Here is a 26549-nt window from a genome sequence, read left to right on the forward strand (position 1 = left end):
CATGTAGACATGTATAGTATCTTCTGTATAGCGGCTCCAGGAACAGAAGTTCATCTCCGCCCTGTTACTCTGTGATCATACAAAACAGCGGCCAGAAACATACTGTTTCTGGCCGCCCTACAGAGTTTTATTATGTTTATGTATATTATGGGTTGTGTTGTTTAGTTGTTATTGGCCTCTTTGCCACCTGGCAGACGATCTCCTGGAAAGCATGCCCGATGCCTGTCTACACCATGAGGAGGTGGGCCACAACTATATATGTCCTTAGCCAAGTGGAGATAGACCATTACAATCTTGGTATGTCCTGAAGAGGGCGAAGTCCCGCACCCACTGAAGATAGTGCTGTACCAGTGGGTGCCAGGAAATCCCGTACCCACAGCTACCCGAACTTAGGGTACCAGCATAGAGGAAAAAATTAATAAATAAAATCATAATTAAAAAAAAAGTAAAATAAAATGAACTAAGATAAAAATTTACAGAGAAGAGTAGGAAAAAAAAATAAATAAAAAAAATTAAAATAAAAGGCAGTATTAAAAAAAAGTAAAATAAAATAAAAAATATATATATAAATAAAATAAAGGAAATTGCTAATTAAATAAATAAAAAAATGGTGAAGTAAAATTATATAAAATAAAATAAGATAAATAAAAAAAAAAACCAGTTGCCCAAAGTTTCTTCTATTTTCTGTAGCCAGTACGACAGAAGAAAAAAGAAAAAAATTACACAAAAGTAAAAATAAAATATATTAAAAAATAAATAAAAGAAGTGAAAAAAATATATATATAAATAAATTTAAAAGAAAAAATAATAATAAAGTGAATTATTGTCTAAGATTAGACAAATCCCGCATCCACTAGAGGTAGTGCAATACCAGTGGGTGCCAGCAATCCTCAGGTTGTTCAGGCCTGAGGGGATAAAAGTTAAAAAAAATAAAATAAAAATAATAATATAAAAAAAAACTGGATCTATGTGATCTTCGAGCTATTCAAGGTGACAATATTTTATTTTTGCACCACTCACTGTTGAGGCTGACATTATTGAAGGTGCTGGAGGCACCGTAGGAGGTAAAGCTGAAGCAGGATTGGCAAACAGAAGTTTTCTTCTAGCAAATAAATCGGAAGCAAATTGTAGGATTCTGACGTGTGAGGCAGATTCTACTAGATGTTTTTCGTTGCCAGGTGAGAAGGTGTTTATACAGTCTTGTAGGGATTTCCGTAGGTCAGCATAAAGAGGGCAGTGATAAAGCAGGTGGTTCCAGTTGGAAACAAAGGCAAGAATTGGTATTGCTTATTCTGAACTGAAAGAGTTGAAAGAGCCATGTCCAGTTATGATAAATGATGTGTAGAGGTTTGGAGAGAACCATAGGGAATTTTTCTCGTTGGCAGTAAAGGAGACATCTGGTATACATTTCTATGTAGTTCTGCCTTTAGGGATTGTATTTCGATGATCTTGCCAATTTTTTGTTAAAGTAGACTAAGTCTGGGTTTTTTCAGCTTTGGTGTCTAAAAGGACATCATTCTGTATTCTTCCATACAGTTCCATGGAGGTCTGAAGTAGCAGAAGGCACGATGTAAAATGTGCAAGTCCACAGGTAATACACCAGCTGACCTGCAGGCACAGAGCATTGTAAGAATCATGGATATTTGCAAGGAGAGCAGCTTTGATTTCAGTTTGACGTTCTTAATTCAGTTATACCAAACCGGAGCAACAAGGTTGCAATAGGTATGAATACTGCCTTGTAATATAAGAGAAATCTGCGTCGAAGCCCCCGGTCGGTTCTTGTATTCCAAACAATAGCCATAGTAAATTTCTTGATTTTATCTATTAGGTGATTTATGTGAAGAGTAAAATTGAGCCTATCATCAACGATCACACACCAAGATGTTTTACGTGCTTGACATATGGTATTTGCTTGTTAGCTATTTTCAAGAGAGGAGGACGATGGATATTTAGTTTACCTTTAAAGATCATGAGCCGGGTTTTGGATGGAGGTATTTTAAGTTTGTTGACAGTTGCCCATTTAATGAGTTCCTTTAAGACCGGAGAAGCTTTCTTTCTTGAATTTGTTGCCTGAGAAAACAATGACAAGTTCATTAGCATATGTGAATGGAGTAGCAAAATCGAACTGTCTGGTTAGCCTCATATTTAGTGTAATGTTCCAGAAGACCAGCCCTGAGGACATCCACTATTGACAGCTCATGTTATGCTGCAGGTTTTTGAAGTAACCTGTATAGATCTGTGATCAAAGTAGGCACGGATAGCTTGGTACAACTGAGGAGCATGAGATGTTCCGAAAGCTTGCGAGGGCACTCTCCCACCAGAGGGAGTCAAAAGCACCTTCAAAGTCTATGAAGATAGCCATTTCCTATTTTGATGTGGAATTCTGGATGTAATTTTTTAACGCAAGAAGTGCATCTTCACAAGACTTGCCCTTAACGAATCCATACTGCTGAGGTGAAAAGATATCTTGAGCTTGGAAAAGATCATAGATTCTTGGGGCGAGTAGTCGTTCGTAGAGTTTTCGAATTTGGTAGGAAAGAAATGGAACGGAGGGCTCTGGGATCTGATGGGGACTTGTTGGGTTTTCTTAGTCTAGTGCATTCTTCCAGAGATGGGGGAAAGTACCACAGAGAAGACATTAGTTGAAGAAATTTAACAGGATGTTAGGATAAGTTTCTCCAAATTTCTTAATGGCAGTATTCTCCAGCAAGTCAGGTCCAGGATATTTTTGGATATTGATTTTATTTAAAGCTGTTCGAAGCTCTTGTTGTGTAAACAAGTCAGTATCCACAGTGAAGGAGTATTGGATATTGAGGGTTCTTGTTATGGATTGAGTGGGAGAGTCTGTTGACTGATCAACCTGAGGGAAACGTTTATTCAGAATCATTGTGACAGTATCATGGTAAGTCGTGGTTTCAGAGTTATTGGTCCCTATGAAGTTGCAAATATCATTGATTGGCACTTTATCTCTGCTAAGTTTATACAGTAGTCCCCATGGGTTCGAGTTGCCCACAGTGGAGACGAAAGACTGCCACGTAGAGATTTCAAGATTATACTGATGTTTTATGGCTCTGTATTCATTTCTGAGTCTTTATACTTCATTGACCACGTCTTCTTAAAACCGTTAATGGGGGATTCCACCAGGGAACATGATTTTTTGGAGCTATTCTCTTAGTCGAGTATTCAGTTGCCCGTGAAGCAGTTTGGATATAGAAGGCTTGTTCTTCCGCATTAAGCTGATTAAATGAATCTAAAATTTCATCACGGAAGTCATGTTTAACTGATTCCGAGAACAGTGGCCATTTTATATGCTTTATAGCAAATCTTCTCAAGTCCTGAGGAGGTAGCCTCCGATTCTGTAAATTTGTAGTTAGTTTAAATGAAATTGCACGGTGGTCGCTACATGTTAGATCCTCAATCACAGCCTAATTTGATTTTATTAGTGATGTCTGCAGTTGTGAGTGTCAGGTCGATGTTAGACTCGCCATTTATTGTGAAGAAGGTACTGGATTGATTGGATTTATTTAGGATGTGCAGGTTATGTGCCAGTATGAAGTTTTCCAGTTGTCGTCCTCTGTGATCAGTGGAGGTACTAAACCATAATGGAGACTTGGCATTGGAGTCTGTAGCAATAATGATTGGTGTTGGGCATAATTTTTCAATGACAGAATCTAGATAGTTCAGGGATATTTGGATATCTTCAGATGGAGGATAGTAGAGTGATACCAAATAGAAAATATGAGCAAGTAAGATTTGTATGCATGTAGCATTTGGTCTACACAGGGAGGAAATATCAAGTGAGGAATTGAATGCCACTATTGCAGATTTTGGATGTTCTGCGTCAGCATGTATGATTCGGGTAGAGATTGGGAAACCCATTAATTTTGATTTGTGTCCATAGAGACTTCTGGAAAAATATGGTTCTTGTAAGCAGAGTAAATCATAGGAATTCTCATTGTTGGCAACTCGGACTTCGTCTGTGACATTCTTGGAGCGATGAGCATTCGGTTGCAGTACAGTAATATTCTGATGGTTAGGAAAAGTTGCATTAAGGGCAGAGGCTTGGTTGATGTTACCCATTAATGGTTCTTGTTTTAGACTGTTCCAGTGCTCTAATGTATTCTGAACATGAAGTGTCCTTTACAGAGTGACATAATCCTTATGACGCCTCTTGCAGTTGATGCATCCTGTTTTTGAGGACAGTCTGCATATACATGTCCTCCCATGGTGCAGTGATCACACGACACTACTTTTTGATTACAGTTGTGGAATGAATGACCGAAAGCCAGGCATATAAAGCACTTGATCACTATTGTAAACCGACGGTACTTATGGGCTTGAAACCCAAGATAAAGTTTGTCCTGTTCAAAAAGACATTTTAGAAATTTTGCAGGGAAGCCAATGACCCAATTTGTTAAGTTGGCTTTAGATCCTGTATTAAACCTGAGATTGATGGATTCTTTGACTTCATCAAATTTGAAACCAAAATTCTGTAGGTTCTTATGGTATATGTCAGATATGATATCTTTTGATAATTCTTTGGAAATATCATATACAAGTATCGTGGGATCATTCATCTTTTGGCTTGGCTGTAAAGAGACCTTGTTTTATAATTGTCTCAGAATATGCAATCTTATCTAGACCATTGGAGCTAGTTGTTCCGAGAACAATGCATTATTCTTAATTGTGCGTAAAAATCTAATTTTAACATTTCTGTACTCTTCTCTTAGTGGTTTTGATTTCATTACTTGTTTCCATTTTGCAATTATTTAGCATTAGCATTAACATTAGCAAAGGCACATGATGCAAGAAAGCAAGCTTATATAGCATCAGCCAAAAAAAAATCCTTATTTCACCCATCCACTCGGTCCAAATGTTTGTCAAGTTCTGCCTTGATATCTTTTGATAATTTAAGCTATCAACTTCAACAACGACAGATGGAAGTTTGTTCCAGTAATCAACCACCCCCTGGCTGAAGGCAAACTTTCGCACATCTATTCTATAACTGCCTTTCCTCAATTTGAATTTATGCCCTCACGTGATTCTTAGAAAGAGGAAGAATCCCATCCGCATTGAGCATGCTCAAACCATTCAATGCTTTATACACCTCATTCAGATCACCTCGCAGGTGCCTAGTCTCTAGACACTAATTTGCAAAACTTTAAGCCTTTCTTCGTAAGAGCAACCCTTTGTTCCATTCACTAATCTTGTTACCCTTCTCTGTACTCGTTCCAACATCTCTACATCCTTTCTAAAATGAGGCCTCCAGACCTTTAAACAGTACTTTTCGGTGCAGGTGTTGGTCACCTGTTGCCTTATACAAAGGGATAATCACCTCCTTATCCCTGCTAGAAAAATTCCTGTATATCATTGACAAGACCCCATGAGCTACTCTTGCAGACAGTCTGCACTGCTCAGAAAAACTTTATATCTGCCTGCACAATTACCCCCAGGTCCTTTTCATTCTCTACCACTGTGGCACGTATGATTTGTGGCACGTATGATCAATACATTTTGTCTTGTAGTTGTCTGGGAAGTTTTATGCTGTTTATTTGATCTCGGTTGACTTAGAATATAGTTGTCTTCTGCAAGTTGTGGTGAAACAACAGAGTTAGGGTAACTTTTGCACTTCACAATGTGCAATCCCTGTTGCACTGTGGTGGCACATGTCTTCTTAGAGGAGTCCGATGGGACTTGAAAATGCATTCTTGGTAGAGAACTTGTTTTCTGAGTTCTTCTGCTCTTTTAATTTCTCATTTTCTATAATGAAAGTTGTTGTTATGGCTTCCATTTCAGCCCATTTATCCGTAATAAAGTTTATGGCAGACATTGTTATGTTATTTTCCTCATGGGTGATATAGGCCACCATATGTCACGTTTAATCTGTGATGTGGCTTCATTTATAGATGTTATGGAGTCAGTTATATCCTCTTTGTTAATGTATTTGTTATTTTTCGTTATTGTATCTCTTCTGCTTTGCTACTGCAGGTGTGCACCTGGCTGGAGTCAACAGCACACAGATGTTGTTCTAGCAGTTGTGAGCATTCTTATGTTTCATTTGCTGGTGGGGGATGCTTTTGCCTCTCTTTCTTGATTAATAATTTCCCTCAGCTCTTCTAGTTCTGGGAATTCCTGATGGTCCAACCTGTCAACCTGCACCACCGGTCTTCCCTTATCTGACATTGCACTGTTTGTGGGTTTATTACCAGGCGCCCTGAACTTTGGGTGTTCCATTTTGTTTTTGTTGTAGGTGTGGTTTCAGAAGAGAGTTGAATAATGTTTGGACCCATAGCTTACTTTTAAGGCTGGGATGTTTGGTTTTTGTTTTATGTTCTTTGAAAGTCCTCAAGAAGGGATGAAAACTGATGTGGTTTGAGGGACAAGTCTTTTTTATTATCAATTTTGATGGTGTGGTCCTAGAAGGGTATAGATGGTCTTAATGGAAAAAGTAGATCAAGCTGATGCTGGGAGATCTTAATTCTTATTCAGAAAAGTAGTTGGATGAAGGTCAGGGGTAAACTAAGACTTCTCTTGGTTCAAATGATGCTGATTCTTTTTAAGTCTGTGGGTGGTGTAGTTAAGAGAACCACCTGTTGTAGATGACACTCATCCCCATGAGAGTAGTGTGGGGGTTTGGTGTGACAAATCTTTTTGACAGGAAATTCAATGAAAAGTCTCTTCGGTGCATATAAGGCACTGGGACGGTATACTTATATGCTGCTGATCCTGTTGGGATGTTAGCATACCACTCACGAGGCAGAGTGGTAGTTGTACCCGTAGGTGGCAGGGACTGCCAGAGTACTTAAGCGATCTCTCTCTACTGCCAGACTCGCCTCTTTGGAGCTAAGTGTGAGCACCAGGGGTTCCCACTAGGCCCCCAACAGATAAATGGTCAGAAGAACAATATAACATGACGCTACACAACGCTAACACACATTACGCTTCTTAAACCTCTGGTCCACAGATTTCTGTGATACACAAACAGAGTACACACCGTGGAGATTGGGGGAACCCCTAGGGCTTTAGACATCGAACACTTTACAGTTTACTTTATACTTGTTCTCTGCTCTGGATACTTGTTCTATGCCCTTCTAAGGAGCCAGACAAACCAGTATGTTTCTAAGACAGAGAGAGAATAGGAGAATTAAAATAAAGATGCTGGAAGAGAAAAGGACTGATTGATCGAGAAAAGGGAGGGACAGGGGAACAAAAAGAAAATTTTGAGTGTGTATGAAAAAGTCGTGGTCAAGTCCATAAGTTCAGAAATGAAGGTGTGGAAAAGGTGAAAAGATAAAAGTTATGTTAAGTGCGGTATTTTTGAAAAGGAGTGTGGGGGTGGAATTAGTTAGTGAGAGACTTTAGAAAGTCTTGAAGGGTCAAGGAATGCGTAGTAGAGGTGAGATGACGAGGAGCATCAAGGATCGTCCAAATGTGCAAGAAGCAAAAGCTACACAGAGTCGAGCATCTTTGTGATATCAGCGTTATGAGGATGAAGACAAAGCAAGTGTTATGCAAAGACCAGTAAGGAAGATGGCCGTTTAAAGGAGACCAGAAGCAGACTATCGAGTCAGTGGTAGGAAAAATTAAGGAACAAAAAACAAAGTAAGTAATCTGGAATTTTGATCCTGTTACACTGATAGGCAATAAATAGGACTGATGGTCAAGCTGGTAGACAGTGAGAAAGAGAGTTAACTTTCTGCGATATAAAAGCATATGTGGAGTAAGGAATCCGATGATATCTTTCTATACATTAAAATAATTTTCCTCCTGGTGATATTTCTTTAGCTAATGGGAGAAGAGGAATGCGGTTACGTTACGTGGTAATATTTAAAAAATATGTAAAAATAGCTTTTCCTGTGGTAAGATAAGGTTTTGGTTTAGCCTGATCATGTTAATAAACATTCGTACACCCGCTTTGTTTATCTGACATGACCGCGCAGTACCAAATTCTTGATTCCATATGTAACGTATTTATGAATTCATTAGCTGTGGAACAGACACAGGGTCGAAAGCTTCTGTAAGTATTTTATTTTCTCCAAAGAAGCGAGCGCAGCGACCAGGGGGGCAAAGCCCCCTAATTGCCTTTAAAAAAAGTAGGCGCTCCGATTGGAGCCATAATTAGTTTATAAACCATTGAGAGACGTGTGTGTGTGCTAAGATGGTTGTGAAGCACTTATAAAAGGTTGGCAAAAATGGGATAAAAATATACCCTTAGTCTTGTGTATGAGGATAACGGGATGGAGAAAAATATATAAGACAATTATATTTGTATTGGAAAGTAGGGAATGTATGAGAATATATCTTTGCAGCCCTTAACCTGTGTTTGTCAGGCAGTGTCATCACATTTGGCGATTCTCTCTACAAACAGATACACAGTACAGCTATGGGCGCCTCTGTAAACTCTGTCACTGCCAACATCGCAATGGAGGAGTTAGAGGAATGTACTCGTGAACTCACCGGTACCAACCACTCTGTAGTGCAGGTATGTAGACGATATTTTCACCGTCATCTCCCGAGTTTCAGATTTGCCACTGTTAGAGTACCTCCACTCCCTATCGCCCTTCATTTGGAATTGGAAGCAATCGGGTCACTTCGTTTCCTAGGCGAGACGAGTCTGCTCTCATCTGGAAACATCAGTATACTGGAAACCAAAGTGGTGCGGGCAATACAGGAACTACAGGTCAGCCCATGCCCCTAGTCACCTAATCAGCACGGCAAGCGCTCTACTCTCTCGAGCTTGGAGCCATTCCAGCTCAGAGGAAGCCAGGCGAGGTTTCCAGAGTAAAAGCTGACTTAACCAATTTTGGATACCGCCAGCTCTTGTGGAACGTATTATGGTCTTTACGCATACAGGTTGCCTAATACAACCACAAGAGCTTGCATTTCATCCAAGATCCTCATCCCCTTGCAACAGTGAGAGTGTACCTACTGCTTATATTCCGTAATATCCGGGCGTGTCAGACCAGATTTCTAAGATCCTGCGTGAGTACCGCATGAAATGCATACAACTTCCTGGCAGAAGTCTACGATCTCTGGTTTCGAGATTAAAAGCGCCCATCGCTTCCTTCTTACACAGCGGTATTATTTACCGGATTACTTGCCACGATTGTGGCAGCTGCTATGTAGGGGAAAGGTACAGACGTATTCAAGACCGCCTCCCGGAACATGACAGATTTATATGCCTGGATGACTCTGAACATTCTGCAATCGCAGAACATTTTTGGTCAACTCATCATGATCTCAACCCCAGGAGTGATAGTGAGGTAATCGATCAATCTCGACACTACTATCACCGCCTGTGTTTAGAATCTCTAAATATATCCAGCTGTCACAAAGTTTTAAATCGCACAAGACTACATACAATTTTTTGAGTCAATATTGTGCAAACACGACAGACGCTAGCAGCAATTCCTTATGCGCGCTGTACACCAACAGCAATCGCCTGATCTGTCCTAGTGAATGACTGATCACTCGTGCTCATGTACGCACTCTCCCAGTTATCTGATCATGTACAGCATATTTAGTAAGATTTATTCCATTTCTAACGATTTATATCATGTTTACATTTCTGTATGTACTTGCTGAAGAAAGAGTTCGTTACTCTGAAAGCTACTTGTTCGTATTTAAACGTATTAAGTTTATTTTAGTTGCTGCTTCCACTGGCTCTGCTGTATTCTCTTCTTCTTGCAAAACATGGAAACCAGTGCCACAGGCCCATTCTCTTTCATTCGTTCGTATTATGGCCTTTATGCATACAGTACTTGTGTTGTACTTCAGAAGTCCTTCATCTCACTGCTGGTACAAGCAACATTTACGCTTCTCACACAGATGCAAATCGCATCGCATCATTCCCAAAGGCTTCCGTTATAAAGCTCTCTTTAACCACGCTCGTATGAAACACGACTGCTTCAACTTTGGGCTCCAAACCTTGAAAGTTTGGGTTGGCTCCCTCCACGTTGAACTGCAGAGAACTGGCTTCAACAAATCCAGACTCATGCAGGAGCTAAGAGGTTTGATCTCCCCATCAGCATTCTCAAGGCTAATTCACATTCTTTGCTGCCAGGCCAACCATGTGTCCGACACTTACCGCTCATGCCAGCAACCTAATCAGAAAGTCTCACTCTTTAAGTGCGCACACGCATCCTACTGACAACGCTAATTTTGTCCTGAATCTTAGCAGCAAACAATTGACCTCCGATCAGATCAATCTTCTGGCCTTCGGTATGAAGTTCACCATTCTACCGTCAAGACCGCCAATCCTGCAAATTGCCATGGGAGTGGAGGCATCCTTAGCCCACCTCCTTGAACAGACTGCTAAAGATTTCCCCTTCAGGACGGCTTTTATTCTTCAGCGTGCACGGCCTGCTAACCCCAACCTCAGACACCGGCAGTACGCTGCTCTTAACGCCATCAAGAAAGACAACACCATCGTCGTCCTTCCTGCTGACAAGCGACACCACACGGTTGTATTGAATCGTTCGGAGTATTTGAACAAGGCTCTCGCCCTCCTGCTCGACCATAATGCCTACGAACCTGTACATAACCCACTCATTCAAGATCTTGGGGCAACTAGAGTCAAAGTTGGTTTATGAGTGGTTCGATTTAGAAAGATCTCAATGTCGATGCGTTGGTGGTTGCATGCCACGAGCTGCCAGCTCCCACAATTTTAGGGCCTGCCTGTATATGCCAGGCGCCCCTCTCTGGCCCATCGTCTCCTGTTGCAATTTGCTAAACTACAAGCTATCAAAGCACGTCGCCCATCTCCTAATGCCCCTAGTTGGAAATACTGTCAGCACTGTCTCCGAGAAGATCCTTCATCTCATCAAACACCTTACAGTTCCTGACGTCGAGATCATTGCGTCCTTTAATGTTGTCTCCCTATTCCAGTCCAACAGGCCGTCGTATGTGCCAGGCAGCTTTTAAAGAACAACCTCAGTCTATCGGATAGAACACCACTATCTACAGAAGATATCTGTGCAGCCCTAACGTGTGTTTGTGAGGTAGTGTCATTTCATTTGGCGATTCTCTCTACAAACAGATACACGGTACGGCTATGAACGCCTCTGTCAGATCAGTCATTGCCAACATTCCAACGGAGGAGTTAGAACAACGCATATTCCTGATCCCGCCGGTACCAATCACCATGTGGTGCAGGTATGTAGACGATATTTTTACCGTCATATCCCGAGGTTCAGATGTTTCGCTGTTAGAGTACCTCAAGTCCCTGTCGCCCTTCATTTGGAATTGGAAGCGAGCGGGACACTTCCTTTCCTAGATGTTTTGGTGAGACAAGTGGGCTGTCGTCTGGAAACCTCAGTATATTGGAAACAAATGTGCTGCGGGCAATTCACGAACTACAGTTCGTTCAGCCCATGCCCCTTGTCATCTTAGCAGCAAGTCACTTACTATGCACTCTCGAGCTTGGAGCCATTCCAGCTCAGAGAATGCCAGGTGCACGGAGGTTTCTATTGTAAAAGCTGACCTTACCAACTGTAGATACCCTTGTGTTAGGCAGGTGCTTCCTACAAGCATAACAATTTGCAACTCATCCAAGGTCCCTTTCCCCTTTCAACAGTGAGTGTGTACGGACTGCTTATATTCCGTATTACCTTGGCATCTCAGACCAAATTTCTAAGATCCTGCGTGAGTACCACATGAAATGCTTACAACTTCATGGCAGGAGACTACGATCTCTGATCTCAAGATTAAAAACGCCCATCGGTCCCCCGTTTTGCAGTGATGTTGTATACTAGATTACTTGTCATGATTGTGGCAGCTGCTATGTAGGGGAATGTTCCAGACGTCTTCAAGACCGCTTCACGGAACATGACACAATGACACATCCATCCTCTTGGGTGACTCTGAACACTGTGGAATCGCAGAATATTTTTGGTCAACTCATCATGACCTCAACCCCAGGCGCGATAGTGAGGTGATCGATCGATCTCGACACTACTATCACCGCCTGTGGTTAGAGTCCATAAATATATCCAGCTGTCACAACGTTTTAAATCTCAGAAGAGATACAAAACTACACCCAATTTTGGAGTGCACGAAAAACGCTGGCAATCCCATATACGTGCCGCGCACCAATCAAGAGTCGTCCGATCTGGCCTAGTGAATGATGATCACTCATGCTCTTGCTCTCCCAATCATCTGATCATGTACAGCATATTTATTATTATTATTATTATTATTATTATTATTATTATTATTATTAAAATCCGTTTATTAAAATAGCAAGTGTTTGCTTTCACCCCTTATACACAGCCGACCGGCTAGAAGGGTGTACAAAATGCAAGAATTGCAATTATATACAATATAAAAAGGGTGTACAAAAAGCAAAAATTACAATTATTTACAGTATTTACAATATAAGAAGAGTGTACAAAATGCACGAATACAATTATTTACAATAATTTACACAAGTGTGTATATTTACAATATTGTTTACAAATTCACTCATTGTCAAGATTATAGTTGAAGTAAGCAGTGCGCTTCTGAGATGCTCTTCACTCTGTACTGCTTGCTTTCGGAGTATTTCACAGGGTCTATTGTCAATGAGTTGAAAAGGTTCACTGCGTTGTTTGGGAAGAAGTTCTTCAGACAGCACAGGTTGGATAGTGTAGAATGCAGTGGTAGGTAGGGACTGTCATTACTGCGTCCAGCACGTGGAGTAGAGATAAGTCCTCGAAGACTGGGGGCGTCAATCACACCGGTAAGCATCTGAGAAAGAAGAAGAATATTCCTGGATGCAATGTGAACTCTCCAGGGAGTGATATTTAAGTTGGTATATAACACAGCCCTGGAGATGGTGAAAGCATTGCCCGTGACCCTGTTCATCCATCGCATTACCCAGTACTCGACTGCGCGGAATCTATTTATATACGACGTCGGGGCAGAAGACCAGATTGCTGATGCATACAGTGCGATAGGTTGTAGGCACCGCTGAACGTATCCTCCGACTACATCTACGTTCAGTAACCCCGTCAGCTCTTGTCGAATTGCCCACATCGCCGAGAAGGTCTTCGTTTTCATGGTCGAGAAATGGGTCTGAAAAGTGAGGCCCTCGTCCCAAGTCAAGCCGAGGTCGGTGTGAGACTTCACTTTCCTTATCTGCACTCCATTGTGATAGGCTGTGATGTCATTTTTTATTCTCTTTTTTGTGAAGGTAAGTTGAGCTGACTTTGATGCATTTATTTCCAGACCTATCTGCAGTAGATATGCTACAAGGCTGTCGATCAGGACGGAGACTCGCTGATTAGTCAGGTGAGTTTGTTCAGCTTCTTTAGACGTTATGTATAATTTGAGGTCGTCTGCATACGATGAAAAATCAGTATACCTTGCGAGGAAGGGTTCAAGGGCAGCGGCGAACAGTACACAGGATAGGACACCTCCCTGTGGGACTCCTCTCATTATAATGCACTCCCGTTGGAAGGATTTATAGCTGATGATGAGTTGTCTTGGTGTAAGGATGCGGTTGATGGTTTTTAGCAGGCTTCCAGTAATGCCAAAGTACTTTTCCAGAATGTAGTATGAATTTAGTATGATTTATTCCATTTCTAACGATTTATATCATGTTTACATTTTTCCATGTACTTGCTAAAGAAGGAGTTCATTACACTGAAAGTTACTTGTTCATATTAAAACTTATTAAATTTATTTTAGTTACCGCTTCCACTGGCTCTGATGTATTCTCTTCTTCTTCTAAACCATGGAAACCAGTGCCACAGGCCCCTTCTCTTTTATTCGAATGAATGAGAGGTTAGAAATATGTATTACTGTGGAGGAGGAAGAATTTAATGATTATATAGGCTAGTTAATTTAGTATTTTTTATTGCTCATATTTTTAGTCAATTATAATTGTTTGGGGAAGGAAGTGAGTTATTGTATATTTGTGACTAATTAAGTGATTGTATTTTCAGTGATTCTAACTGTGCAATAAACTTTGTATGTTGATAATGAAAATGTCTGATTATTCAAGTGAAATGCACACAGCCCAATAGAAAATCACTGTAGTTTATCCTGGAAAGGAGAAATAAAAAAAATCTTCATTGCCCAGAATCTTCTGAGCAAGGATATCGCAGTCAGATAGCTTGTGGGCCTTGGAGGAGGTGAGAATTCCAGTTGTTTGAATCAAGACACCTAATAGAAACTACCATAGTGGTTCCAAGGTATAAAGGGCAGAATATTAAAAGGTACACTAAAAACATAATTCTCTATGCAGATAGGTGTATTCTAGATGTACTCTAACAAGGAGTTAAATGATTTTGTAATAACTGAGAGCAAAGTGGAAGAGAAATTGTAAGTTAAATATACGAAAGTCACTTCGGGTGGATGGGATCCATCCAGTTACATTAAATGAGGCAGTAAAGTAAGTACGCACACCATTGGCCATAATTATGAGAGCATCCTTGGACTTGGGGGTAGTCCTCACGGACTGGAGATATGTAAATATATCTCCAATTCACAATGGGGGATCAAAGAGTGACATGAGTAATTAATTATAGACCTGTTAGTTAAATGATGAAGACACTGTTTAAATAAGCATTGCCGGATCATTTAGACAAGACTGCAGCAATAATTCAGACACAGCATGGATTTGTAAAGGGGAAGTCTTGTCTGACCGATTTGTTTGAATACTATGATGTGGTCACAAAGGAATTTAATTCAAAAGATAATTTTGATATCATATACTTGGATTTCAGGAAATCTTTAGATAACTGTTGCACATGAAAGACTGTTGTACACATTGTAGCAGTATGGCATTAAGGGCAAGTTGCTACAATGGATAAAAGGATCATTGCGTGAGAGAAGACAGAGAGTGGTGGTCAATGGGTACTGCTCTACGTGGACTAATATTATTAGTGATGTCCCTCAGGGTTCAGTGTTGGGCCAATTTTTTTTTTATCAATGATATTGATGAAGATATATCAAGCTGTACTTAGGAAGGATATAGAGTTGCTAGAACGAGTACAGAGAAGGGTAGCAAGACTGGTGAAGGGAACAAAGGGATGATCTTATGAAGAAAGGCTTAAGTTCTGCAAACTGCAACTTCAGGAGACTTGGCACCTGCGAGGCGATCTGATTGAGGTGTATAATTCCTTGAATGGATTGAGCAGTCTTAATGCTGAGGGGATTCTTCCTCTTGCTCAGATTAGAAACCTATGGGGCATAGATTCAAACTGAGGAAAAACAGTTGTAGAATATATGTGCAGAAGTTTGCCTTGGTTAGTTGATTGCTGGGACAAACTTCCATGTGTTGTTGTTGTTGTGGAAGTTGATAGCTTAAATAAATTCAAGGCAGAACGAGACAAAAATGTGTAATGAATGGATCAGTGAAATGGGGAGCGTTTTTTTTTTTTGTTTGTTTTTTGGCTAATGCTGTATATGCTTGCTTTATTGCATTATGCGCTTCTACTAATGCGTGCTAACCCTTTTCGGTTTGCTCGGCGAAAAATCCGAGTTTCTGGTTGAAATCCCATTTTACTCTCCCTGATACCTACTAACTAAGCAACCTTCTGAACAATCCCTATAACAGTTCTTCATGTCTTCGTCAGGGCTGGAATTCACGTCTTTTCCACCCTGTGTGAGGAGGATGGTGGCTCTACTAACTGTCCTATGTACGAGAGCAGATTGAGTGGAACCATAAGGGGTTAATTAAAGCTCTTTCCGATCTTTAGTTCAGCTGGAGTACTGCGAGCTTAATCCCGACCCCCAACAGACTTTGATAGACTGCTGGTGATCTGAGCCTAAATGAGTAATATGTACATAAAACAATTATTTTAGTTTTGGTTTTCTGCAATTTCCATTAATTTGATATGTGTGTTTTAAAATATCGACTATAGAAATCATGCGATACCTGGTTTCTGGGCAACGTGAGATTGTCACCTCTCTCGCTATTGGACGAACCCACCGCTTGGCAGGTATATAGGTTTTTGCAAATTGACATCGAATTCGTAGATGGTAATTCGATGTCAGTATTAATAAATGTCAGGAATTAACGGACTTTGCAAGAGGGATGATACTGGGTGCTCAACATATGGGTCCCTCTATCGCGCAGGTAGTACACAAATTGTACTATCCCCGTTCTACACTAACAAGAGTGTATCGAGAATACGCCATTTCGGGATAACATCTCATCGTAGACAGCGCTGTGGGTGGAGAAAGCTGGTGGACGAACATGGTCGTCAACGTCTGTCTCGCATTGTTTCAGCCAACGAGAAAGCGACAGTGGCACAAATCACCGCCAACTTCAACGACGGAGGTGCCACAAACGTCTCCACCAAGGCCATCAGGCAATCATTAGCTACGATAGGTTATGGGAACTGCTGACCACCAGAGTCCCATTGCTATCGCCACGACAGGACTGTACACCTCAACTGGGCGAAAGAATATCGGCACTGGACCTTGGATGTTTGAAGATGGGTCTCATGGTCCACTGAGTCATGTTTCCAGTTATTTCGAGCAGACTGGAGGGTGTGTATATGGCAGAAAGCACACGAAGTTTTGCACCTGTCATGTCAAAAAGGACCAATTCAGGCAGATGGATGGATGGTAATGGTCTGGGGCGTGTTCACCTGGCACACGTTGGGACCTCTGGTTAGTCTAGACGCATCTCTGCACCGTCCAGGTTATGTGTCCATCCTTGCAGATTATCTGCATCTCTTTATGATTATCGTGCACCCACAGGGCAATAGACTCTTCCTATAGGGCCGTGGTGACTAGAACATGGTTTAAAGAGTAATCCCCAGATTTCCCCACCATGGGATAGACTACCCGTTCACCGGATATGAACCCCGTGGAGCATCTTTGGGATGCTCTGGAAAGGTCAGTTTGACCATTAGAACCTCCACCCAGGAATGTGACGGAATTATGGACAGTGGTGCAGCAAGCATAGGTGAAAGCGCAATAAGACAGCTGGAGGTGATGAAATAGTGATAGAATATCTAAAATTGCTGGGTGAAAATGATATCGAGGCTCTGTCACGTCTTCTCAGAAAAGGTTATTGCTCAGGATTGGTTTAAATCAACTTTCATACCATTATCCAAAAAGCCAAAGGCAAAGAATTGTGCAGAATATCGAACAATCAGCCTCATGAGTCATACATTAAAGATATTTTTAAGAATAATTTAGCGTCGCATCCAGGGTAAATGTGAAAAGTCAACAGGGAAGTAATACTATAGGTTCTAATACCTCTCGTGTTTGGGGTTTTATAAAAAAAATTAGCCTTTAGACAAGGCTGATTTCTTGGGATGGGGGAGGAGAGGGGGAAATTTGCTGATATTACCTACTTAGATTTTTTGGCCAGTAGACCCAAAAAATTGTTCTCTCATTAATAATAGAAAGATGTGTGGAAGTGCAACAAATGGCTATGCTTGTTTTATAAACTGTTAAAAAGCATTTAACAAACTTCAACATAGAAACTGGTTTGCTGTCCTGCACCTGATAAACCTAGACAGCAAAGACAATCAAATAATTGATAATCTGTGCTATAATCAGCAGGGAGGCTAGGGTATGTGGAGCCCCATTTAAAATTTTCTTCATACGTCTAAGTTTCAAGTTTTCAGGTGCCCCCTGAACGTTGGCGCCCAGGTACTCTTACACTCACAGCACGGCCTGCCCTGATAACCAGAGTGCTGTGGTCGGAGTGGAAAATGAGCAGACAGAGGAAATTATGATAAAGAGAGGTGTTCGACAGGGGTCTATTCTATCTCTACTGTTCAGTCTCTATTCCGAAAAAAATATGAAGGAAGAATTGGTAAGTAGAGCAGAAGAACTTGATTTAAATGGAGCAGTCATCAATAATACTCGCTTAGCCGATGATACTGTTATCATTGCAGGAAGTGATTCTGGTCTTCAAACATTCATGGTAATAGTTAATGCAGAAAGTAATATGATGGATCTTTGGATAAATTCCAGTAATTCTAAATTGATGGTGGTTGGCTCCAAGAATCATGCAAATTTCACACTTATATGGTCAATGGGAGACTGATTGAAAAAGTTAACAGTTATGTCTATTTAGGAAGAGAAATTAATGACAACGGGAATAATTCTTCTGAAATTAAAAGAAGAGTTGAAATAGCAAGATCAGCCCGGGCGCCACGTACCCTAGAAACGCCGCTATGTCTGTGGGGACCGGGCGCCACATACCCCCTTTAATTTGGCGTCCCCTTAAAAATTTCTTCATATGTGTATGTGAATTTATTAAGAAACACATAAAGTCAAAGGAAGCCAGTTGACATCGATGGACAGGGCAGTGTCGAGTCAGTTTGGTGTGACATAAGCATAGGGAAATCAAAATTGAGAGTAGGAGTGTGCTATAGGCCTAATGACTCTGATGAGTATAATAATATATTGTACAGGGAAATAGAGTGGGCCAGTAAATCAGAGAGTCTTATAATGGGGGATTTTAATTTCCCAGATATTGACTGGAATTTGTGGGTTGGTCACTCGCACACTAGCAAGGCTTTTGTGGATTTATTGGATGATTGTTTTCACACATCAGCATGTTCGTGAGGCAACAAGAGGGAGCAATATTCTTGATCTGATTATCAGTAGTGATTCTTCATGCATTAAGAACCTGCAGATAAATGAACCACTAGGTGGCAGTGATCACAGTGTGTTGAAGTGGGATTTACTCAAGGAGGTAACTACCATCAGAGGTAAAGGGAAGGGTTTTTGTTTTCGTAAAGGCGACTATGATGGTTTGAGACAGTATTTAAATTCTATACAGTGGGACCAACTGATGATGTTACCAACAGCAAACTCAAAATGGGAAGCATTCAAGGAACTAATCTTGGTGGCTACCAGGCTTTACATACCAACTAAGAAATATTGTTCAAGGTTTAGGCCTAAATGGTTGTCAGATGGACTAATGAGACATGTGGCAGAGAAGAAAAATGCATGGGATACATACAAATTAATGGGTGACATGGAAGCCTATGATAGATATAAGTTGGTCTGTAACCAGGTCACAAAGGAGATTAGGCAGGCAAAGGCAGACTACGAAAAATCCTTGGCAAAGGATGCAAAGAAAAACAGAAAGGAGTTCTTTACATACTTGAACTCGAGAAGGAAAGGGATGAATCAGATTGGTCCACTGGATATTGATGGTTCAACAGTTGAGGATCCTGCTCAGGTGGCTAACAATCTAAACGAGTATTTTGCATCTACATTCACGCATGAGGAGTTATTCAGGAAGGAGAATGATGTAGGTAAAGTAAACATTGGCAGTGAGCTGGATGATTTTGTAATAACTGAGAGGAAAGTGGAGGAGAGATTGTTGAGGATAAACATAAAAAAGGCACCTGGGGTGGATGGGATCTATCCAGTTATATTAAAGGAGGCAGCAAAGGAAGTATGCAAACCCCTAGCCATAATTATGAGAGCTTCTTTGGACTCAGGGGAGGTACCCATAGACTGGAGATGTGCAAATGTAACCCCAATTTCACAAAGGAGGATCAAAGGCTGACACAAGTAATTATAGACCTGTTAGTTTAACTTCTGTTCCAGGTAAATTAATGGAGGCACTGGTTAAAGAAGCACTGCAGGATCATCTAGACAAGAATTCAGTTATAGCTCAGACGCAGCATGGTTTTGTTAAGGGCAGGTCTTGCCTGACCAATTTGATTGGATACTATGATGTAGTCACAAAAGAACTGGATGCAGGGAATAACTTTGATATTATATATTTGGATCTTAGAAAGGCTTTTGATACTGTTGCACATGGAAGACTGCTGCACAAATTGGAGCAGTGTGGCATTGGAGGCAAATTGCTGCTATGGATAAGGGGATGGTTGAGTGGCAGAAGACAGAGAGTGGTAATCAATGGACACTGCTCAACGTGGACTAATGTTATTAGTGGAGTTCCTCAAGGTTCAGTGTTGGGTCCATTGTTGTTTTCGGTGTTTATGAATGATATTGATGATGGGATATCAAGTTTAATGTCTAAGTTTGCAGATGATACAAAGGTTGGCAGGGTCGTTAAGGACACTACTGACGCTATGCTGCTGCAACAGGATCTGGAAAGGTTGAACAGATGGGCTGAGAGGTGGCAAATGAAGTTTAACATTGACAAATGTAAAGTACTACATATGGGTAACAGTAACCCCAGAGCAATGTATCAACTCTGCGGTACTACACTGACAGTGGTGGAGAATGAAAAGGACCTGGGGGTAATTGTGCAGGCAGATATGAAGTTCTCTGAGCAGTGCAGACGAGCTGCAAGAGTAGCTCATGGTGACAAGACACCATGAGCTGCAAGAGTAGCTCATGGTGTCTTGTCAATGATATACAGGAATTTTTCTAGCAGGGATAAGGAGGTGATTATTCCCTTGTATAAGGCAATGGTTAGGCCACATCTTGAGTACTGTATACAGGTCTGGAGGCCTCATTTCAAGAAGGATGTAGAGCTGCTGGAACGGGTACAGAGAAGGGCAACAAGATTAGTAAATGGAACAAAGGGTTGCTCTTACGAATAAAGGCTTAAGTTTTGCAAATTACAGAGTCTGGAGACTAGGCACCGGCGAGGTGATCTGATAGAGGTGTATAAGGCTTTGAATGGTTTGAGCATGCTCAATGCCAATGGGATTCTTTATCTTTCTCAGAATAATCACCTCAGAGGGCATAAATTCAAATTGAGGAAGGACGGATGTCGGATAGATCTGCGGAAATTTGCCTTTGGCCAGCGGGTGGTTGGTTGGTGGAACCGACTTCCATCACTTGTTGTTGAAGTTGATAGCCTAAACAAATTTAAAGCTCAACTGGACAGGTATTTCGAACGAACGGAGGGGTGAAATGGGAGAGGGTTTTTTTTTTTGGCGATGCTGAATAAGCTTGCTTTTTTGCATCATATGCCTCTACTAATGCTAATGCTAATGCTAATTTCAAGTTTTAAGGTTGCCTTTGAACGTGGACGCCCGGGTGCAGTGTACTGCTTTCACCCTCGGAACCCAAAGGTCCATACTACTCTATGGTTGTGAGATTTGGATATTAAAGAAAGCAACAATTAAGAATTTGGAGGCATTCGAGATGTACATGTAGAGAAGAATATTACTTTTTCCCCCTGGCCAGTTAAAGCTACATGTGTTGAAGTATTGATATCAGTCAGCAGAGAAAGGAAATTGCAGTCTCTAATCAAGAAACAAAAACCTTTTTTTTTTTTGTCATATTATGAGACATCAAGAAGAATATGCTGTGCCACAAATCATTCTGACTGGAAGAATTAATAGTAAGAGGAAAAAAGGAAGAAGAAGAATATCATGGCTGGATAATTTGAAGGATTATTATTTTCATTAGCCATATGGTGCAAGGAAGCCTGAAGCTTATACTGCACCAGCAAATAAAACAAAAAAAAAAAAAAAAAAAAACGTGTTAACCTGAGAGAACGAGAGAGAGAAAGAAGTAGAAGGGAACCATCAAGAAAGTAAGAAAGAGAAGCATGATGATATCCAGCTCAGGAGCATGGGTTTGTCAAGATGAGAGCCCCTGGGGCAGTTAAAAATGTGAAACAATTATTTCATGTTATTTACAACAGATGCTGATCGCCAACCAGAGATGGGAAGGCAACCTATGATGATGATGTCAATTATATTTACACTTGTCGTTTTATGAATTTTATGTCCAAAAAAGAAATAAGGACCATAAGGAACGATTTTTTTTTCATAATTATTGTGAAGCGTGCCCAGCCACGAAAAAACTACGTTTCATTATGAATTATATTTTTGAGAATCTGACTGCCTTTAATTCAGAATGTTTGTTTTCACAATCCATATGTAAACTCTTCTGGCCTCGGCTCTATCGAATATAAATTGAAATATATTTTAATTAGTGGTCCACGCCTTAGTTGCTCCAGCTTCGGGTGGTTGCAAGTTTAAAATTATGCTGATAACTTGTAATGGCAATAATATCAATTAGTTGCAATAGTAACAAATTCACAATTGTTGTTACTCCATATATATCCATACCATAGTTGTGATTATCTGGCATGTAGTTTGAGAATTAAATTTGGTAATCCTGCACTTTAGTGTCGTGAGTCACGGTCAACCATCCAGTCACCGCAGCTTGGAACTGTCGTGAATCGTATTGTGGTGGGCAGCCAGTACTCTGGCTGCTTTCCGTCAGGGATCGCATGAGCTTCCTGATGGAGGACAAAAAAAAAAAAAAAAAAAAAAAGAGCATTATTGAGGAAGATATCTGAAAGATGTGGGTGAAAAAGGCATCAACTGCGAGCACTGTTTTTTTTTTTTCCGCTTTAAACGTTTGAATTAACGCAATGCTGCTTTTCCCTAGGTTAGTGGAGAAAATAAAAGCAAAGAGTAACGATACCTTCTTTGTTTTCATCAATTTAGAAAAGGCTCCGTTCCAAGAAAGGAATTATGCCAAGCCCTTCAAAATATTTCACTTGATCAGGAGCTTATGGAACTGATTAGGGCAACGTTTCCCAAACTTTTTTAGTCACGGAACACTTATCGTCTCGCTTTTTTTTCTTTTTCATCTCACTTTAATATCTTTTACAAAACACTTACGACACACAAGTTTAGTGGTAGCCAGAGAAGACCCCAGGGCTCACATCTGGTGAATATGGGCTAGGCAAACCCAGGGTCCTGAGCTGGATATCATCATTCTTTCTTTTTTTTTTTTCTTTATTGGCGATTTCCTTCTCTCTCTCTCTCTCTCTCTCTCTCTGGGTAATTCAGAAATTTTTGTTTTGGCTGGTGCAGTATATTAATTCGTTATTAATTCAGTGCGTTAATTCAAACGTTTAAAGCAAAGAAAAAACAGTGCTCGCAGTTGACGCCTTTTTTACCCACAAATTTCAGCTATCTTCCGCAATAATGCACTTTTTTTTTTTTTTTTTTTGTTCTCCTTCAGGAAGCTCATGCGATCCCTGACGGAGGGCAGCCAGAGTACCGTGGACAGCCTGGCTCATCTCCCAGCCGGGGTGGTGGTGTTCCACTGGGGCTCTGAAAATAATAATTAAAAATTAACAATAATTACTTATTTCCTTTATAGTTTTATAGCTGTCTATTTTCATTTTTAAAATCAAATTCTTTTATGTAGTCGGAAATTTGTTTTTTATTCTTTAGCATTAGCAGAGGCATTTGATGCAAGAAAGCAAGCTTATGCAGCATCAGCCAAAAAAAAAAAGAAAAAAAAAAGTAAAATAAATAAATAAAAAATAACCACTTCCACTTCACCCCTCTATTCGTTCGAAATACCTGTCCAGCTGAGCCTTAAACGTATTTAGGCTATCAACTTCCACGACAAGGGATGGAAGTCTGTTTCGCCTACCAACCACCCGCTGGCTAAAGGCAAATTTCCGCACATTATCCTACATCCGTCTTTCCTCAATTTGAATTTATGCCCTCTCAGGTGATTATTCTGAGCAAGAGGAAGAATCCCATCAGCATTGAGCATGCTCAAACCATTCAAGGCTTTGTACACCTCTATCAGATCACCTCACTGGTGCCTAGTCTCCAGACACTGTAATTCGCAAAACTTAAGCCTTTCTTCGTAAGAGCATCCCTTTGTTCCATTCACTAATCTTGTTGCCCTTCTCTGTAATCGTTCCAGCAGCTCTACATCCTTCTTGAAATGAGGCCTCCAGACCTGTATACAGTACTCTAGGTGTGGCCTGACCATTGCCTTATACAAGGGAATAATCACCTCCTTATCCCTGCTAGAAAAATTCCTATATATCATTGACAATACACCATGAGCTACTCTTGCAGCCCGTCTGCACTGCTCAGAGAACTTCATATCTGCCTGCACAATCACCCCCAGGTCCCTTTCATTCTCTACCACTGTTAGTGTAGTACCACAGAGTTGATACGTTGCCCATCTGCTCAACCTTTCCAGATCCTGTTGCAGCAACATAGTGTCAGTAGTGTCCTTGACAACCCTGCCAACCTTCGTATCGTCTGCAAACTTGGACATTAAGCTTGAAATACCACCATCAATATCATTTATCAATACAGAAAACAATAAAGGACCCAATACTGAACCGTGAGGGACTCCCCTAATAACATTAGTCCATGATGAGCAGTGTCCATTAATTACCACTCTCTGTCTTCTCCCCCTCAACCACCCCTTTATCCATTGGAGCAATTTGCCTCCAATGCCACACTGCTCCAATTTGTGCAGCAGTCTTCCATGTGCAACAGTGTCAAAAGCCTTTCTAAGATGCAAGTATATAATATCAGAGTTATTCCCTGCATCCAGTTCTTTTGTAACTGCATCATAGTATCCAATCAAATTGGTCAGGCAAGACTTCCCCTTAACAAAACCATGCTGTGTCCGAGCTATAACTGAAGTCTTGTCTAGATGATCCTGCAGTGCTTCTTTAACCAGTGCCTCCATTAATTTTCCAGGAACAGAAGTTAAACTCACAGGTCTATAATTACTTGTGTCAGCCTTTGATCCTGCCTTGTGAATTGGGGTCACATTTGCATATCTCCAGTCTATGGGTACCTCCCCTGAGTCCAAGGAAGCTCTCATAATTATGGCTAAGGGTTTGCTTACTTCCTTTACTGCCTCCTTTAATATAACTGGATAGATCCCCTCCACCCCAGGTGCCTTTCTTGTGTTTATCTTCAACAATTTCTGCTCCACTTTAGTCTCAGTTATTACAAGATTCTTTAGCTTACTGCTAGAGTTGAGTACACCTCTGGCATTCCCCTCGCTAAATAACTCCTCGTGTGAAGGTCATTGCAAAATATTCATTTAGTTTGTTAGCTACCTGAGCAGGGTCATCAACAGTTGACCCATCGATATCAAGTGGACCAATCTGATTCATCCCCTTCCATCTAGAGTTTACATAAGTAAAGAACTCTTTGCTGTTTTTCTTCGCATCCCTTGCCAAGGATCTCTCGTAATCTGCCTTCGTCTGCCTAACCTCCTTTGTAACTTGGTTACAGATCAACTTGTATCTATCATAGGCTTCTGTGTCACGTGTTAATTTGTATGTATCCCATGCATTTTTCTTCTCTGCCATATGCCTCATTAGTTCATCTGACATCCATTTAGGCCTAAACCTTGAACAATATTTCTTAGTTGGTATTTAAAGCCTAGTAGCTTCCAAGATAAGTTCTTTGAATGCTTCCCATTTTGAATTTGCTGTTGGTAACATCATCAGTTGGTTCCACTGTATAGAATTTAAATACTGTCTCAGTCCATTGTAGTCGCCTTTACGAAAGCAATACCCCTTCCCTTTACCTCTAATGGTAGTTACCTCTTTGAGTAACTCCCACTTCAGAACACTGTGATCACTGCCACCTAGTGGTTCATTTATCTGCAGATTCTTAATGCATGAAGAATCACTACTCATAATCAAATCAAGGGTATTACTCCCTCTAGTTGCCTCCCGAACATGCTGATGTAGAAAACAATTATCCAATAAATCCACAAAAGCCTTGCTAGTGTGCGAGTGACCAGCCCCCAAATTCCAGTCAATATCTGGGAAATTAAAATCCCCCATTATAAGACTCTCTGATTTACTGGCCCACTCTATTTCTCTGTTCAGTTTCTTATTATACTCATCAGAGTCATTAGGCCTATAGCACAGTCCTACTCTCAATTTTGATCTCCCAATGGTTATGTCACACCAAACTGACTCGACACTGCACTGTCCATCGATGTTGACTGGCTTCTCTTCCTTCGATTTTATGAGTTTCTAATAACATAACCCCTTCTCCCTTCCTATCCTGTCTATCCTTTATGTACACATTGTACTCCCCAAATTCCAGTTCTGCATTCCTTATATCTGTGTGACACCACTTCTCTGAAATCCCAACAATATCTGCCTTTGATATTTTGAGCAATACCTCAAATTCATTTACTAAACTCCTAGCATTGGTGTACATGCAAGTATACATGCACCTGCTCTTCCTCTTAGCCACCCTAACACAACCCATGTGTTCACTTGTACCCCCATGATTCCCAGCAGTCTCTGAAATATATTGCATCTTATTTTCCAGGCTGCTGCTCATTTTAATAGGAGTGCAAGAATCACTTTCTCCTCTGCCAGTGGCTACTGTTAATCTATTAGTTCTTGTATCCCCCAAATCTAGCAGTTTTCCGACCCACCCAACACTGCCTCGACAGCATCAGCAAACATTCTTGCACCCTTTCTATTTAAGTGTATCCCATCCCTGCAGAAGCAGTCTCTCCTCTTAACAAGTACAGACCAGGCTGAAAAAAATTCTACCCCTTGAGCCCTGCACAATCTTTCCAGGGCCGAATTGATCGACAGGGCTCTCATCATATACTCCCTCTTATCGGGTCTGGGCAGAATTGCAGACACTTTCAAATTCAACCCTAATTCACGCCTTTTTTTCATCAGTGACATGTACTTGTTAAGTAATTCCGCCGGTCTCCTACTCTTAATATCATTAGTCCCAACGTGTACAACTATATCACCTTTCGTGCCCTGAAAAGATGATATCCGCTCTAGTCATCAACCTTTGCCCCCGGCAGACATACCCTTTTCCTGTTCCACCTATCCTTTTTACAAAGCATGTTTTCCGTTTCCCTGACAATAGAGTCAC

The 26549-nt window shown here is 40.8% G+C and overlaps 1 protein-coding gene across 1 annotated transcript in view; it reads left to right on the forward strand.

Moving 5' to 3' along the window:
- Positions 1–13761, forward strand: part of LOC150083189 (glypican-6-like) — a 303750-nt gene extending 289989 nt beyond the window's left edge. Inside the window, exon 10 of the mRNA XM_090378424.1 lies at positions 13669–13761. Within this exon, the coding sequence (XP_090234550.1) occupies positions 13669–13761 (93 nt within the window). The remainder of the gene's footprint in view (positions 1–13668) is intronic.
- Positions 13762–26549: the final 12788 nt, after the last annotated feature.

Source organism: Mastigoproctus giganteus, chromosome 7 (genome assembly GCF_048544385.1).
Source record: "Mastigoproctus giganteus isolate SK-2022 chromosome 7, ASM4854438v1, whole genome shotgun sequence".
Taxonomy (NCBI): domain Eukaryota; kingdom Metazoa; phylum Arthropoda; class Arachnida; order Uropygi; family Thelyphonidae; genus Mastigoproctus; species Mastigoproctus giganteus.